The 18,999-nt window shown below is 41.3% G+C and overlaps 1 protein-coding gene across 1 annotated transcript in view; it reads right to left on the bottom strand.

Moving 5' to 3' along the window:
• The window catches only part of LOC137641499 (uncharacterized), a 29,976-nt gene continuing 10,977 nt past the window's right edge, over nt 1-18,999 (bottom strand). Inside the window, exons 6-8 of the mRNA XM_068374118.1 lie at nt 14,901-15,051; nt 14,113-14,347; nt 1-4,972 (exon numbers count right to left, since the gene is read on the bottom strand). Coding sequence (XP_068230219.1) covers nt 2,182-4,972; nt 14,113-14,347; nt 14,901-15,051 — 3,177 coding nt within the window. The 3' untranslated portion in view covers nt 1-2,181. The remainder of the gene's footprint in view (nt 4,973-14,112; nt 14,348-14,900; nt 15,052-18,999) is intronic.

The raw sequence follows: 18,999 nt of genomic DNA, 5'->3' as shown, positions 1-18,999 counted from the left end.
TTATTTAGTTCAATTATATTACAATTTTGGTAATCTAGAAAAGTGGTTTTCATGTACATAATATAATGGTTCAAAATGACAGTTTTCTAAATGAGAATTTGAACTTTGGTATGTGACAAATATTCATAGATGCCCTCTGCGTCAATGGGCGTAAGAGGAGATAATGTTGATGTGACAAATTCATATACTGTACAGTACTTTGTAATTTTAAATTACTTTTATAATGAAAGGAACTTTAACTTAGAACCTTGCTTCACAGGTCTGTAATCTGCTTAGATAAAAAAAAAAAAAAAAAAAGATTATCAATGTTGTTTTAGTATCAGTAGGGGTTATTGGAGTGTAGGTAACCTAAACATAGTACGTCATTCACTAGCTCACCAAGCTTTCTTTTTTCTTCGGGAGTTCTGAAATATATGGTGCTATGGGTAGGGCTCCAATAAAATAAAACCATAAGTTAGGAAGCTTTCAAGATTATATAAAAAAGATTTGGCAAAGGGGTAGAACCAACTCTCCTAAGATACATCTGAGGTACAAGATCCCTGTCCTAATTTGCTGTACATGAGCAACTGAAGCTTCTCTATAGTCTACGTTGATTTTTCTTTTCAGTCCACATCAATAAAAGCAAATATGAAAGGGATCCAATGTATGAGAAGACTTGGATGAGCTATATACCACCAACTGAACTATTCCCAAAACAATTTTATACATAAATATATTAAAGAGTTGACTATAAAATCTTTCCAAATAACAACAATGGATATGTTGCAGATGACAGACCCACGAGTATTTCTAAAACAAGGACTAACCGATGACTTTCCAATTTAAAACCATTGACAATGAAGGATGTCGTTAGATAATAGATAATCCAAGGTCTTTACTATTTGTGAACTAAAGATTGGTCACCTAGTGATGAGTGATTAGATGGCTGACTAGCAGTGAGTGGTAACTGACATGGCTAATTCAAGTTTTGGCAAAATTCCATCCTTCAATCAACCCCTGACTGCCCAACACTCTTGGTAACCTCTGGTGAACTCCTTCAAACTTACTTCAGGCTTCAAAAATCTATACTTCATTATAAAGCAACAAGTCCAAAACATGGTTGTTTAACACCGATTACTGTAGTTTGTACTGTACATGGAAATAAACATTAAGAATAAATTTTAAGTTACAAAAACAAAATCATAATTCGTTCATATTCAGTTTCGTTTTCAATAAGAAACGTACATAAAAAGAACTTAGTATTCTCGACATATCTTGGATCAGATCACATTAGTAAAATGGACTGAGAGAAATATTTTGTTAAGTACATTACAGGAACGTATATTAAAATCTAATCACTGGGTAATAAATGACAACACAGTAAGTCTACCTGCCATCGATCGTGCAAGCTTCAAAATAAGACATTACAGTGTAGTACTGTACCGTAATATACTTTTTCACTAAAACTAAATTTATATTTATTGTGACTTTTAAATATTTGGTATACATTTGGTTAAAACTTATGTACCAGTAAATGTTAACATGAGTATATACATATGTAGTGGAAAACAATGGTGATAGTAAGATGGGCGGCAAGAGACGAAAAATAAATTTACACAGAAAAAATAATAAAATTAAAGGCTTTATGAGTATAGACAGATCATTAAGAATGTATCAGAGCCTTGTTGTATGAGGACATATATTTTATCATTCATGCATTTATAGACTAGCATCAGTCATATCTATACCATACAGTTATGGTCCAAGGTTACCTCTAGACTTGCAAATAATTTCAGAAATTAATTTCTGAAAGGAAAATTGAGTTTTTGTACTATAAGCTTGAATTCTATTTAAAAAATACACCTCCAAACTATACATAAGATCTTCATTTTATGGCCAAACAATGGCCAGCTAAATCTGCCAAGCTAGGTAGTGCCTAAACCAATGTAAATTGAATTGATGGTAATTTTTAAGTGAAGATGCCCTTCCTTGCAACACTAAAAATGCAAGACTGCATCTGAGAATCAATAAGGGAATAAAGGGCACAAGTTATCCTTCTTACCTTAATATAGAGAGAGTATTTTAGTAAAATTGTAAATTATTTTAAGTACAATCATTTAAAGATATTTGTGTTTAGTCATACACTTATGAAATCTTCCATACTGAACTGATGAAGAGACCATCAAAAGTCACTGCATTCAGTTATATCCTTCTTGAAAAAATCTTTGAATTCGGTGACAATGTTGATTTTTGCATATTAAACTTAGGAGACTGAGGAGAAGAGACAATGATGCTACGACTGACTGTTACATTTCCATGTCTGGTTGGACTGCATATAGACTCAACTATGTTGATGGTGGACTTCGTTTCCCGTTGTAACTGAGGGAGACCAAGGAAACCTGTGAACATTGCTTGACTTTGAGAGCCAGTCTTAATAGCCTGCAAGCTCAGGAGGGACTGGGATGCTTGAATACCCGACCTTGAAATAACATCTGAAGGGTTCTGTACATTTTCTTCAGCAGTCACCCTGGACATCCTTAAATTAACAGCACTCTTTGCAGGCATCATAGCTCCATACACTGGTTTTCTTGGCACTGCACCTGTGCAAATTGTTTCCTGAGGGCTCTGTAAGCATGAAGATTTTGAGGTAATTTCTAAGTTAAGATTCTCAGATAAGGGTAGTCTTCGTTGATCTGGAACATCAAACTTTTGAAGGCATTCTGGTGGGGAGGGAACAACACTTGACACTGAACTAAGGATACTCATTTGAACTTGTTTGTTACCCTCTGGTGTGCTTGTCTTTGGACCATCTTTCAGAGCTTTGGTTCTGTTTGTATCTAAGGCAGTGATGGGAGTCTTCTTTGCTGACTGTTTGGTGTTGTCAGGTGTACTTGTCTTTGGAGTGCTCTTAGTTAGCTTTTGATCAACCATGACTCTTCTCTGAGGTGTTACATGGGAAGGCAGTTTAATGGCTTCATCAGTTTTCTTATCCAGTTTGGAATCCAACTGGGGTTCACAATTAATTTTAATAGCTGGAGGTGTGGGTGTAGTAGTTTTAGACCTGAATGGGCTTTTAAGACGAGGAGTTTCTTTATCGTCGCCTTTTTTGGGCGTGATGACATGGACTCTTGGTCTTCTAAACACTTTCATACCCGCTTGAAGAGCTTTGGCAGTCCTATCTTGGAAGGAATTCCGTCTTTGAGCTAATTGGCCCCCCTTCATGGGAGATTTTTTGGGAGTCCATGGATTCTCAAATCGCTCTCGTAGCATGGAAAACTTTCTTCGGGGCCGAGGCTGTTCACCTGTCCCTAGAGGAGTATTAGTAGGTTGAAGTATATTTTGATTATCTGGTATCGCCTCGCCTTCCACAATACCCTTCTCTTGCTCGAGTTGCTTTTGTTCTTCAATCATTTCACTCACCTCTAACAGGGTTTTGCTATCTGGAACAGAAATGGCTCTTACCATTTCCTTTGAATTTTCTCTGGTGCTTCGCCTTGAAGTACGAGAGATTCCAGAGCAATTATTCCTCATTCTCTCACTATAATATCTGAATGAGAGATCAGACATAGTGGAGTAATAAAGGTTACAGAGGGATTCTTTGGCATGAACGTCACCTATGGTAACGACAAGTGACGACTTGCTGGTCAGAGAATTCATCTGAGAGGATGCGTCGCTATTCTCCGGCCTTTCTATATCTCCAACCCAAATTGTTTCGTAGTTTGGTATGTCGTCAACAGAATTTGATTTATTAAAGGGTCTATTTGCCCTTAGCTGATTAAGCATACTCATTAACCTATTATCATCTTCAGGACACACTTTTTCATCCACTTCTTCAGCTGGGTCCTCAAAACATGTCTCGAGACGCACAGCACTCAGGTCCGGGAGGGATCTGGATAAGACGGAATCGCTGTCATCCATAAGGCTTATCGACCTGCGACCTTGAATTTGCTTTAGAATGCTGTAATCTGAACAGTGGCTAGAAGCCAAAGTGCTGTCCAACAGTTTTAGTCTCTCTTTAATGGTACTATTATCATGTATCCTGTCTTCAATATCAGAATAGGTCTTCCAGTGTCTTACACCCCACATGGCTCTATTTATATTAACTGCACAAATGTTCTCGTAATCGTGAGGTATAGACGAGTGAGTGGTACGAGTTTCATCCAGATTATCAATAACAAGGTTCAGAGGTTTGGGAGGTAAATCTCGATGTGTGCCTGTTTGATTTTCATAAACGTTCTCATAATCGGACTGATTTTCTGAGCTCATTCCTGAGGATTCAACTTCTATAATGTGCATTCGGTCTATTACAGCTAACTCTACGTTAGGAGGTTTGACTGCACTCGGGTTATCCAACGTATCCAAGACAGGTTCCTGGTATGACCTGGATGTAACATCAACAGTACTTGCTGTGAGATGTGGTAAGGAATTTAACTTCATGTCAGAATCAGATACTGTGGCTCTATTATTTTTTCTTACACTGGTTCTTAAAATACTTGTAGATAATTCCTTCCTTAAGCTGTTACGTTTAACACCACCTGCAACGTGGGGAACGCCAATGCTATTAGGGCTAGAATGGTTTGAAATAACAGGACAAGCATCACTGTGAGAACTACCATGACTCGTTGCTGACCGTGGAGTATCCAAGGTATCCATACCATCGCAGGGAACTGCTGTCTCCTCTGACAGCAAAGGACCTCTAAAATCCGAGGAAGAGAGCCTGATGTTCAGCTCTCGCGTCATACTTCGTTCAAAGGAACTCTGGCCATTCATTTCTTCTTGGCTAACGACAGGTGGATCATCGCTGCCTCCTGGAGGATTCTGAACTGTTTCGCTAACATTCAAGTCACTCATACTTGATACATTAGCAAGTAAATCTTGCACAGAGCACATGACTTCAGAGGGTTTGTTATAGTCCAGCCTTAGTGAAGACTTTGACTCTGTGGCTTCTGAGGCAGGAGAACTTGTCAGGCTGACACCAGGTGCTGATAAAATACTGAAAAGAAATTTCATTTATATTGATAACAAAGTAATATTACTAACATATGCTTTCAGAAAACCAATATTTTAAGCAATTTTTTCTATACCTGCCCATTACATTACCATTTTGAAATGACAATCACATTACAAAAAGCATTCAAGATTCATCAGTGTTCCACAGGATTGAAATTTTAAAAGTATCTTATACGTTAACCAACTTTCTGTTGCACTGATAAAAACAATGATAAAGATATATATTCCATTCCATACTCAACAAAATAAATATTAGGAAGACACAAGATTAAAGAATGGAAAAGCAGAGGATGACAGACGTTTGAAGAATCTCTAAGATGATTAATCTTATAAACTAAAGTTGAAGGAGGTTTGTTTTTCAAGAGTAGTGACAGTTATTGATTCACAATGATTGAGGAGAGGGTATACTTGATGAAAAGTTTTAAAAGACTGAATATTTGCCTATAAACATCAGACTTCCTTCTACTATAAGACAACGTCTTTTTAAGGCCGAATATCTGTCTATAGACATCAGACTTCATTCTGGTGCAAGACAATGTCTTTTTAAAAGACTGAATACTTATCTACAGATGTCAGATTTTCATCCGATACATAACATTGTCATAAAATTATATGAGTACAGAGATACCTTAGTAGCATGAGCAAAAGAGACTAAGACTGTATGACCTACCTACTCACTCAACCGGATAGCCAAGGAGCAGTAATAGTCAACACAGGGATTAGTACATGGAAAGTTTTGAGAGTGAACGTATGATCCTGTAACCATGTTAAAACTTTAACAATTATGGATGTAACAAAGGTTCAGGCTTTCATCTAGCACCACTCAAATCTCCTTGGCAGAAAATACCAAATTAAAATACTGTCACAAACAAATAGGAACAGCTGACAAGAGAAGAAGCAAAGGCAACAGTGAAAGCATGGCCTGAAAGGGTAGAAATATTGCTGGACTAATTTAAAAGGCTTGAAATAAAAGAAAGCTCACAATGAACAGGAATAAGTGCTGGATACTGAATAATTTTACCCACATTATCCGTAATGAAAAAAGTATTAAACCTCAGAGTAGGTGGAATAAAGCAACTCTATAAGGTGTGCACTAAAGTCTCCAGGGAATTCAGCATGTATTTAAAGAAGAAAGTCTATATAGTAAGGCATCACATAGCAAAAAGTACAGAAATACCTTTGAGCCAGATGACGTAATGGGAGCATAATTCATTGAGTCATGAAACATAGTTAAAAGAAGCTGTATGACTATTCTGAAATGGTAATGAAACTAAAATGTTGTAATTTAAGGAAAAAGGTTCTGTGGAAGCATCACTGGTGAACTGGGTTGCAATTAGAAAACTGGAGTAATAAAAAGCTAAATGGTGTTGGTGTTTCACTCGAAATAAATTACTTACACTTATAACTATAGGTTCAAATCCTCGCTTTAAGTAAATATCTCATGGTCTCTAAAATGTTTGGACAACAAGGATCCATCTATTCAACAAGCTAAATACAATAAAAATTGACATCCTACCCTCTTGTGCTAAACATATTTGTTAACCAATCATGAATATAAAAAACCCATAAAATATACGAAAAGTACTCCACAGGGTGATCAAATGTCTTAGCACCTTCAACCGTACGTGTACTAAATAAAGATAACTTTCTCTGGCATCCTTTTGCATCTCTTCAAACTAATATTCATAGAACCTCAATGACCCCTTTACACATCAAAACTTAATTCTTGCAGTTGAATTAAATGGCCTAAAATAATAATCATTATGGTTAGATTATTTCATTTTTTTGCCTGAATTCATATATTGTATGGATTAACATCATCCCTTTCTCCATTATAAAAATGGAAAAATATGGCTTAACTTAAAGGGTACGGCAACAGAAAATAAGCTAAATCTAATATATATAAAAATGTTATTTTTATTAGTAAAATAAATTTTTGAATATACTTACCCGATAATCATGTAGCTGTCAACTCCGTTGCCCGACAGAATTCTATGGAGGGATACGCCAGCTATCACAATACAAGAAGGGGGTGTACTTACCAGCGCCACCTGTGGCCAGGTACTAAAGTACTTCTTGTTGACACCTCCTCAATTATTCCTCGGTCCACTGGTTCTCTATGGGGAGGAAGGGAGGGTCGATTAAATCATGATTATCGGGTAAGTATATTCAAAAATTTATTTTACTAATAAAAATAACATTTTTCAATATTAAACTTACCCGATAATCATGTAGCTGATTCACACCCAGGGGGGTGGGTGAAAACCAGTGTACAAGATTAAAGGATAGCTAAGTATCCCATATTTCATATAACAGTTATCTCAAATAACAATGAAATAATAAGTACCTGGAAAGGAAGTCGAATTGAACCGTTACTCTGCCTCTTTTTTAAGTTCGTCTTCCTTACTGAGCGCAGCTTTCCTCTTGGAGGCTGATTCAACCCAAAGGTGCTAAAGTATATAGGGTTGCAACCCCTACTAAAGGACCTCTACAAAACCTCTAACCCAGGCGCTTCTCAAGAATGAATAGACCACCCGCCAAATCAAAAGGATGCGGAAGGCTTCTTAGCCTACCGTAACAACCATAAAAACAACAATAAAAGCATTCAAGAGAAAGGTTAAAAAAGGTTATGGGATTAAGGGAATGTAGTGGCTGAGCCCTCACCTACTACTGCACTCGCTGCTACGAATGGTCCCAGGGTGTAGCAGTTCTCGTAAAGAGACTGGACATCTTTAAGATAAAATGATGCAAACACTGACTTGCTCCTCCAATAGGTTGCATCCATTATGCTCTGCAGAGAACGGTTTTTATTAAAGGCCATCGAAGTAGCTACGGCTCTTACTTCGTGGGTCCTTACCTTCAGCAATGCAAGGTCTTCCTCCTTTAAGTGAGAATGGGCTTCTCTAATCAGAAGCCTTATATAATACGAAACCCCGTTCTTGGACATGGGCCTCGAAGGTTTCTTGATGGCACACCATAAGGCTTCTGACTGTCCTCGAATAGGTTTAGACCTCTTAAGATAATATTTGAGAGCTCTGACAGGGCAAAGAACTCTCTCTAGTTCGTTACCTACCATGTTGGAGAGGCTAGGTATTTCAAACGATCTAGGCCAAGGACGTGAAGGAAGTTCGTTCTTTGCTAGGAATCCGAGCTGAAAAGAACATGTTGCAGATTCGGTCGTGAAACCAATGTTCTTGCTGAAGGCATGAACCTCACTGACTCTCTTAGCTGTTGCAAGGCAGACGAGAAAAAGAGTCTTGAGGGTAAGGTCCTTGAAGGAAGCTGACTGGAGAGGTTCGAACCTAGGTGACATAAGGAACCTTAAGACTACGTCTAGGTTCCAGCCTGGAGTGGATAGACGACGCTCTTTAGACGTCTCAAAAGACTTAAGAATGTCTTGAAGGTCCTTGTTGGAAGAAAGGTCCAAACCTCTGTGGCGGAGAACTGAAGCCAACATACTCCTATACCCTTTAATCGTAGGGGCTGAAAGGGATCTCTCATTCCTAAGATGTAGAAGGAAGTCAGCTATTTGGGTCACAGAGGTATTGGTAGAGGATATTGAATTGGCTCTACACCAGCTTCGGAAGACTTCCCACTTAGATTGGTAGACTCTACGAGTGGAAACCCTTCTTGCTCTGGCAATCGCACTGGCTGCCTCCTTCGAAAAGCCTCTAGCTCTAGCGAATCTTTCGACAGTCTGAAGGCAGTCAGCCGAAGAGCGTGGAGGTTTGGGTGTAACCTGTCTACGTGAGGTTGACGTAGAAGGTCCACTCTTAGAGGTAGAGTCCTGGGGATGTCGACTAGCCATTGAAGTACCTCTGTGAACCATTCTCTTGCAGGCCAAAGGGGAGCAACCAGCGTCAGCCGTGTCCCTTCGTGCGAGATGAATTTCTGCAGAACTTTGTTTATTATCTTGAACGGTGGGAATGCGTAAAGGTCGAGATGGGACCAGTTCAGTAGAAAAGCATCCACATGAACTGCTGCAGGGTCTGGAACAGGGGAACAGTACAGCGGAAGTCTCTTGGTTATGGAGGTGGCAAACAGATCTATGGTAGGTTGACCCCACAAGGTCCAAAGTCTGTTGCACACACTCTTGTGGAGGGTCCATTCCGTGGGAATGACCTGATCCCTTCTGCTTAGGCGATCTGCTGAGACGTTCATATTGCCCTGAATGAACCTCGTGACCAGAGTGAGGTTTAGACCTCTTGACCAAATGAGGAGGTCCCTTGCGATCTCGTATAGGCTCCTCGAATGGGTCCCTCCTTGCTTGGAGATGTAAGCCAAGGCTGTGGTGTTGTCTGAGTTCACCTCCACCACTTTGCCTAGCAGGAGGGACTTGAAGTTCAGCAGGGCTAAATGAACTGCTAGTAGCTCCTTGCAGTTGATGTGGAGCAATCCCTGTTCCTCGTTCCACGTTCCCGAGCATTCCCGTCCGTTCAAGGTCGCACCCCAGCCCGAGTCCGATGCATCTGAGAAGAGATGAAGATTGGGGGTCTGAATAGCCAACGATAGGCCCTCCCTGAAAAGGAGATTGTTCTTCCACCACAGGAGAGTGGTCTTCATCTCTTGGGTGATTGGGATAGAGACTGCTTCGAGAGTCGAACCCTTGTCCCAATGAGCTGCAAGATGGAATTGAAGAGGGCGGAGGTGGAGTCTCCCTAGCTCGACGAACAGGGCCAGTGATGAAAGGGTCCCTGTGAGACTCATCCACTGTCTCACCGAGCAACTGCTCCTCTTCAGCATGCTCAAGATGCACTCTAGGGCTTGGCTTATCCTGGGGGCCGATGGAAAAGCCCGAAAATCCTGACTCCGAATCTCCATTCCCAGGTACACAATGGATTGGGAGGGAATGAGCTGAGACTTTTCTATGTTGACTAACAGACCCAGTTGTCTGATTAAGTCCAAAGTCCAGTTGAGATTCTCCAGACAGCGACGACTCGTGGAGGCTCTCAACAGCCAGTCGTCTAAGTAGAGGGAGGCTCTGATGTCCGATAAGTGTAGGAATTTTGCTATATTCCTCATCAGATGAGTGAACACCATAGGAGCTGTGCTTAGGCCAAAACACAGGGCTTGGAATTGGTAGACAACCTTTCCAAAAACGAATCTCAGGAAAGGTTGGGAGTCTGGATGAATAGGAACGTGAAAGTAGGCATCTTTCAAGTCCAACGAGACCATCCAGTCCTCCTGTCTGACCGCTGCTAGGACCGACTTCGTCGTCTCCATCGTGAACGTCTGCTTGGTGACATACGCGTTGAGCGCGCTGACGTCCAGCACCGGTCTCCAACCTCCTGTCTTCTTGGCCACAAGAAAGAGACGGTTGTAGAAGCCCGGGGATTGATGGTCCCGGACTATAACCACTGCCTTCTTCTGCACAAGTAGCGACACCTCCTGGTGTAATGCTAGCCTCTTGTCCTCTTCTTTGTAGTTGGGAGAGAGGTTGATGGGAGATGTGGTCAGAGGTGGTTTGAGGCAGAATGGAATCCTGTAACCGTCCCTCAGCCAACTGACAGACTGGGCGTCTGCACCTCTCTTCTCCCAGGCTCGCCAGAAGATCTTGAGTCTGGCTCCTACTGCTGTCTGGAGATGCGGAGAGTCAGTTTTTTCCTTTAGATGTCTTGGAGCCTTTCCTAGACTTGCTCCTGTAAGAGTCTGGACGGGAGCTTCCTCGGCTGGGGGCTCTACCACGAAAGGGCGGTATGAACCTCGTAGCAGGGGTATCAGCCACTGGGGAGCGATAAGTCTTGGGGACTGAGGTAGCAACCTTAGACTTACGAGCCGATGAGGCTACAAGATCGTGTGTGTCCTTTTGTATCAGGGCAGCAGACAAGTCCTTAACCAGCTCTTCGGGGAAGAGGAACTTCGAGAGCGGAGCAAAAAGGAGTTGTGACCTTTGACAAGGTGTAATGCTGGAGGAAAGGAAGGTACACAGCTGTTCCCTTTTCTTCAAAACCCCTGATACAAACATCGACGCAAGCTCACCAGATCCATCCCTGATGGCCTTATCCATGCAGGACATTAATAGCATGGCAGAATCCTTGTCCGCAGGAGAGGTCTTCTTGCTGAGGGCCCCCAGGCACCAGTCTAGAAAGTTGAACATCTCAAATGCTCTAAATACTCCCTTCAGTAAGTGATCAAGGTCTGAGAAGGTCCAGCAAACCTTAGAGCGCCTCATTGCAGTTCTCCGAGGCGAGTCTACCAGACTTGAGAAGTCAGCCTGGGCAGAGGCAGGTACTCCCAAGCCTGGTGCTTCTCCTGTGGCATACCAAACGCTCGCTTTCGAAGTGAGCTTAGTCGGAGGGAACATGAAAGAAGTTTTGCCAAGGTGTTGCTTAGTCTGCAGCCACTCCCCTAAGATCCTTAACGCTCTCTTAGAGGACCTTGCTAGGACTAGCTTAGTATAGGTGGACTTAGCTTGCTGTATGCCCAGCGAAAACTCAGATGGCGGAGAGCGGGGAATAGCAGAGACAAAGTGGTCTGGGTAAACCTCCCTAAGCAGAGCCAAGACCTTACGAAAGTCAATAGACTGTGGAGAAGGCTTGGATTCATCCACGTCTAACGAGGGATCCAGGTGTGCCGCCTCATCATCAGACGCCTCATCACCAGAGTGTAGCGAAGAGATCGGACAAGAATGCTGAACAGCAGAGTCAGAACGAGTAGGAACAATATTAGTGGTTTCCTCTTCAAGTAACTGTTGAGGGAAAACCTGAGGCTCAGACTGCAAAGGCTGAATAAAAGACGAAGCAGAAGGAAGGCGCATGGGTGGAGGAGGCTGACTCCTAGCATGAGTGGTTGAACCCAAGGGTTGCGCTTGCTGAGCGGTTGGCGGAAGCGGAGTAGCAAGTTCCTGTTCCTGTGGTGTGAGCGGAGCGCGATGAGGTAGAGGCTGCGCAGAACAAGGTAAATGTCTCGCAAGCTGAGGCTCCTGATGCGCAAGGCTAAGGTGTTGTGGTGCTTGCCTTGTGGAGGGTTGAGCTCGCTGCAGCGAGAGCTGAGGAGACTGACTCATGGACGGGAGAGGTTGTTGTACCTCAACCGAGTGTTGCATCACTGGTGGAGCAGCAAGTGGAGGCGGAGGAAGAGAGGTATAATCCTCCTGATCCCATTGTAAAGGTTGCCTTAAGGAAGGCGGAGGCTGAACACCACTGGGAACAGCAAACTCAGAACGTGGCTCAACATCGTACGCCTGGCAGGTGGTACTGCGATCAGGCGGAGCGAGCGCAGGCGGAGCGAGCGCAGGCGGAGCGAGCGCAGGCGGAGGGAGTGTAGGCGGAGGCGGAGGCGCAACACTCTCAGCCCGACACTCACGCATCAAGTCCGAAAGCTGTGCTTGCATGGACTGTAGTAGAGTCCACTTGGGGTCGGCAGAAACTACAGTAGGCTGAGGTAAAGCCTTAACAGTCGAGCTCTGTTGTGGCAGAACCTTACTCCTCTTGGGCGGAGTGCAGTCGACAGATGACTGCGGCGAGTCAGAGCTGAGCCAATGACTGCAACCTGGCTGAGCACTCGCGGACTGGACTCTGCGTTTAAGTGGTCTCGAGACCTGAGACCAACGTTTCTTCCCTGACAGTTGATCAGCGGACGAGAAAAAGACGGGCTCAATCGTCTGCAGGTGGGAGTGACGGTCTTTGGAAGACACGCCCGCAACCACCGAGGATACTTCTGTGCGCCTAACAAGGCCTGCCGAACCCTTATGCCCTTCGACATTGCTTCTCCCCTGGGCTTGGGAGCTTGCAAGAGGTCCCGGACTGGGAGGACGACTGGCTCGCACAGAAATATCCTCACGCACCACACTGGCACTGACACTAGCACTTGGCACTGCACTGACACTAGCACTCGTCACAGCACTGGCACTAATTCCACCCACTGCACTCTTGACCTTAAGTTCCTTGACTTCGGCCATCAGAGACTTATGATCACTTACCACTGACTCTACTTTATCGCCTAAGGCCTGAATAGCACGCAAAACAACAGACATATCAGGCGGAGGGCAAATAGTAGGTTCGGGGGTAGCCACTACAGGGGTAGGAAAAGGTAGGGGATCATGAGGTGAGGAAAAAAGTGAAGAGTGAGAAGAACTCCTCCTAACTCTACCTCTCTCTAACTTAGTTGAATATTTCAAAAGACGGACAAATTCCAGTTCCGAAAGTCCGGCGCATTCCTCACATCGATTTTCTAACTGACAGGGTCTGTCCCTACAGTCAGAACAAGCGGTGTGAGGATCTACCGAGGCCTTCGGAATACGCCTATTGCAAGACCTACATCGTCTATGGGAGGGGGCTTGCGAAATGTCAGACATCTTGAATCCAAAGAGTTAGCCAAAGGGGGTTCCAAAATCAAGCAAAAGATCGTTAACCGTTAATCAGGACTATATAAAAGCTATCTAGCTAATATAAGAAGGTTTCCAGTAAAGCGACAGCCGAAATCTGAGAGAATACTTCACCAAATAGCCGTGAAAATACTCGAAGATCATAAGCGTATCCCAGAACGTCTTGCCGGAAGCACGACAGAGGAATAATTGAGGAGGTGTCAACAAGAAGTACTTTAGTACCTGGCCACAGGTGGCGCTGGTAAGTACACCCCCTTCTAGTATTGTGATAGCTGGCGTATCCCTCCATAGAATTCTGTCGGGCAACGGAGTTGACAGCTACATGATTATCGGGTAAGTTTAATATTGAAAAATTAAGCTTGTGTATTTGAATTATCTGAGTTAAAAGAAAAGCTTCAACACCAAGACCATAAGATCCTCTCGCCTCTTGTTATGTGTTTAAATAATCTGACCACATGTCCGAATGAAAATTACTTCAGAATCTCTGATCATATTAACCCTTTTACCCCCAGGCTATTTGGAAATTTCCAACCCTTAACCCCCAGGGGGTTATTTTTTTCTCAGCACATTTTGCAGTATATTTTTTTTAAATTGCTCATAGAGAGGTCAGGTTGGTCTCATTCTCTTGGAAAATGCCTGAATTTTCTCAAAAAATTATCAAAAATATGAAAAAAAAAAATTTATAGCATTTTTTTGCAAGGAAGTATCGGTACGTCCATGGGGGTAAAGGGATGGCTTTTGTGAAACCTACCAGTACGTCCTTTGTTGGTAAAAGGGTTAACACTGAATTATCTTACCATGCAGGAGAAGTGGGATCATGAGGGTAGAGACACTTTATATTTCTTCTAATAGATGCTCTGTAGACACACGCTCGTTTGGATTCTGAGCTATTTGTACCGTGGGTTTCTTGAGCATCTTTTAACCTCTCCCCATTTTCAGCATCTGGCTGTGATTTCTTTTTCCATTTTTCAAATGGATTCAAGGGTCCCATTGGATGGAAAAATCGATAATAGAGGATCAAGCACAGTAAACCTGAAAGATAAGATGTCCATGTTACAGTATAATTCAATGAAACTGCAATTATATTTTCTATTTTCCCACACAAACCAAAGTAAGATATACAAATGTAACCAAATTATTTTTCTATTAATTTATATATCATTGAACCGTCAAAAAATCACTTTCCCCTAATTCCTAAAGTAATATTTTTCTTTGAACTAGTTTTAGGGGGAAAAAAAATCATGCTCAGGATAAAAAATTTTTTTTTGCTGATGAAAGCAAATTACACCAATTTAAAAATATAATTTGAATGTACTGCAAATGGCAATATCTAGTGAAATGCCTCCTATAATAGGAGCATCCCCTCACTTACCTATATCACCAGTTTTTGCTTGCAAGCATAAAGCTAGGCATCTACAATACCACTAACAAGGCAAGTCGAAAGTATGGAAATGGTCTAACCTGTCAACACCCACAAAAGAAAATCAAGAGATGATCTATATGTCGTTTAAAAACCATTAGGGAAAATAGATGCAACATAAGGCCACAACTGTGCAATACTGTACTGCATATAAAAATTACTTGCCTAAGGCCATTCCTCCGAAGACCACAGCAAGAGCTGTGTACTTCAACCAGAGATCGTGACGTCCGAGAAAAAAGTAGGTGATCACAAAAGCGCTGTTTTCTATTATCACTACGACATAGAATGCTAGCATTCTCCAACGTGAATGCCCTTCCTGGAAAATTTTGTTATGTTGAATTTTTCTGGTATAAACATGACAGTAATGTTATACTACAGTATAGCCAAATTTCTGCGAACATTTCTGTTATATGACATTCAAAATATTTAAATTATATAACAATCATTATCAATAACATTTATGGAATACAGTAGAGAATTAGGAAGCAGTTAACAAGTGATTACCAAATTTATATATTTTCACAAAGTAGTTTAAAAGAACATCAGTATTATTTGCGAGTCCCCTTTGAGTGGTACAGTACACTGTTGTCATTACTAAAGAGTACTGTATTTGCACTGTTCCTTCAGCTCCTAGCTCTATCTACTTACTATTATTATTTGTACTAGCCAAGCTACAACCTTAGTTGGAAACCAGTATGCTATTAAGCCCAAGGGCTCCTACAGGAAAAAAATAGCCCAGTGAGGAAATGAAATAAACTACAAGAGAAATAATGAACAAATAATTTTTCCTTTTTAAAGAACAGTAACATTAAAATGGATTATTATTATCATTATTAGCTAAGCTACATCCCTGGTTGGAAAAGCAGGATGATATAAGCCCAAGGGCTCCAACAGGGAAAAATAGCCCAGTGAGGAAAGAAAATAAGGAAATAAATAAACTATAAGAGAAGTAATGAATAATTAAAATGAAATATTTAAAGAACAGTAACAACATTAAAAGATCTTTCACACATAAACAATAAAAAGAGGCTTTGTCAGCCTGTTCAACATAAAATCATTCGCTGCAAGTTTGAACATTTGAAGTTCTTCCATATATAAACATTCTAGCATCTTGAGGTATATCTTACCTCTAAACTTTTTTTTTATGATGTAACTACAGGTTTTGCCCCTCTTACACTTCAAGTACTGAATGACATCTATGGCTAAAATTTCACGAGGCCTATCCATTCTAGAGTACCACAGGTCTCAATAAAAACAATTTGTTCTTACATTCTCCTTTGCTTTCTATCCATTTCATTTCATTACCTGCCCCAACGAAGTTGGAAGTAGGTTATGTTTTTGCCCCTGTTTGCGTGTTTGTTTGTGAACAGCTTCCTAGCCACAATTTTAATCGTAGATTAAATGTACTTGCATGGATTAACTGTTATATATGTAAAAAGCTGGAAATGATTAAAATTTTGGAAGGTGAAGGTCATGGTCAAGCAAAATGTCCAATTCTCGTAATCAGCCATAAGTTTGGACATCATTGTCACAGATTTCAAATTTGGTTCATATTTGATTGTATGAAAATCCACGCCAATTATTACATGATAAGGTCAAAGGTCAAGGTCAAGGTTGAGCAAAAGGTCAAGAAACAAGCTGCCGTGCCGGAGGTCTGCACTCTACTGAGTCACCTTCTAGTTTCTTCTAACATAACTATCCTATTTCCTTGACTTTACCGTACTCTGCATAGCCTACTTACGAACAAAACCTTCAGCCTAACCTAATCAGTCTAGAAAATATGCAACTGTGAGTTCCATTAAAGATAATTCCTTGTACAATACCATAATTTCCACTCAATGATATTCTATCCCTTTGATTAAAAATATTTCCAAACATCCATCTCTGTGTTGTCTACATTAATATTCACAAATAATACTATCATTTGCTGGATTATCTACAGGAAAATCTACTTATATTGGGAAATTTCAAAATATAATTTACAATAATCACCAAAGCAAGTAAAACACTCTGGATTAGAATGAAATATCCTATTAAACTAGATGGGCAATCAGAAGAGCGCAGACCTCCGCCGCAGCAGCTTATTTGTCGACCTTTTGCACAACCTTGACATGTTTTAATTGGCAAGGATTTTCATACAGCCAAATATGAACCAAGTTTGAAGTCTATGATAACGATTTCCAAACTTATGGCTGATTACATGAATTGGACATTTTGCTTGTCTGTGGACCTTGACCTTCCAAAATTTAATCATCTCCAGCTTTTTACATAACAGTTAATCCCTGCAAGTTTCATTACTCTATGATTAAAATTAAGGCCAGGAAGCTGTTTACAAACACACAGGGAGTAAAACATAACCTCCTTCCAACTTTGTAGGCAGACATAATAATACACAAAGGAAATAAATCTAGGATACAGTGAACCCTCGTTTATCGCGGTAGATAGGTTCCAGACGCGGGCGCGATAGGTGAAAATCCGCGAAGTAGTGACAGCATATTTACCTATTTATTTAACATGTATATTCGGACTTTTAAAACCTTCCCTTGTACGTAGTACTGTTAACAAACCACCCTTTACACCCTGTAATGTACAGAACACTTAATGCATGTACTACAGCACCCTAAACTAAAACAGGCACAAATATTAAAGGCGATTTTATATCATGTGTTTCCTAAACACCTAAAAAGCACGATAAAAAATGGCAACCAATGTTTTGTTTACGTTCATCTCTGATCATAATGAAGAAACAAACTCATTTAGTGTACACATATATGTACGTATGGTTAGTTTTTGCATCGATTATATTGATTATACAGTACTGTATGTTGATTTTTTTATTACCAATGTTTTAGTTTACGTATTTTTCTTAGGACTTCCAAATGAAATCTTTTTCTTTATGACGCCGCCTGAAACGACGGCGTGTACGCTCAGTAAACAACCACGCTCAGAACAAACAAGGCATTTAACACGCATGATGATAGTGATAAATAATGATACAGTACATACAGTATTTACAGTACAAAGCATTTACAAAATATGTTACCTTACAAATATAAATTATACAGTACTTGTACGTAGCAAAGCAGGAAAACAATTTGAGAGAGAGAGAGAGAGAGAGAGAGAGAGAGAGAGAGAGAGAGAGAGAGAGAGAGAGAGAGAGAGAGAGAGAGAGAGAGAGAGAGATTGTTTTACGTACGTAAATGTAAATTTTAAACAAAAAAAATATGATAGGTTACAACATGTAGACTTTTAAAACCTTCCCTTTAACTTAATGCATACAGTACGTACATTACTAAACTATAAAACAGGTTAAAGTAAAAAATAAAGATTGTTACTGTACTCACCACGAAAGAAGTTCAAGAAAAACTTGAATGACGATGGCGATGAATTTGCTGCACAGTAGAAATGATGATGATGAAGCTGATGATGTGTTCTACTGTGCAGTCAATGATAGTATTTTACGTCTCTTCAGACGGAGGTGTCTTTTCCTGGGACACCTCTTCAACTTCTTCAATTTCTTCCGAAGGCGTACTAGCAGGAGGAACTGGCTCTTTTTTGCGAGGCTGAAAAAACATTGTGATCGGAAGTTGTTGCCGCTGCTTCTTTTTTCGATCCAAGAGCATCCTGTAGGGAGTCGTGATGTCATCGACCTTGTTGCAGAATTGCATCGAGCGAACCATATCCTCGTCCCACTCTTGCAACATTTCTTTCGCCTCCTTCATATGGTTGCAGAACTTGGCGAGCCGTTCTAATGTTAAGCCCGTTTCTTCTACATTTTCTTGGGTCTCTTCCTGGGTACCCTCACTCTCTTCCTCACTTGCCGATTTCGTCAGGTCTTCGAGGTCTGCGTCAGTTAGGGGCTGGGAATGGCAGTCCAACAACTCGTCGACGTCTTCAGTCGTCATGTCGCCAAACCCGTCACCCCCAATTATGGCAGCCAACTGCACAGATTTCCGTATTGCAGAGTGTTGGATTTCCGACGGAGTAAATCCCTTGTCGTCGTAAACAATATCGGGCCACAGCTTCTTCCAGCTCGCATTTACGGTTGCAGGTTTCATCTCTTGAAGTGCCTTTTGAATATTCTGCAGGCACGTGGCTATGGTGTACTGCCGCCAGTACGCCTTCAAGTTGAAGTCTTCATCCTCGTCATCTTGGGCAGCATCCACACACGCAACGAGGTCCGCCAAGGTATTCTTCGTGTAGAGGGCCTTGAACGCCCTGATAACCCCCTGGTCCATTGGTTGAATTAATGACGTGGTGTTGG

This window comes from Palaemon carinicauda, chromosome 5 (genome assembly GCF_036898095.1).
Source record: "Palaemon carinicauda isolate YSFRI2023 chromosome 5, ASM3689809v2, whole genome shotgun sequence".
Lineage (NCBI taxonomy): Eukaryota > Metazoa > Arthropoda > Malacostraca > Decapoda > Palaemonidae > Palaemon > Palaemon carinicauda.
This window is presented reverse-complemented; position numbering and strand designations above follow the sequence as displayed.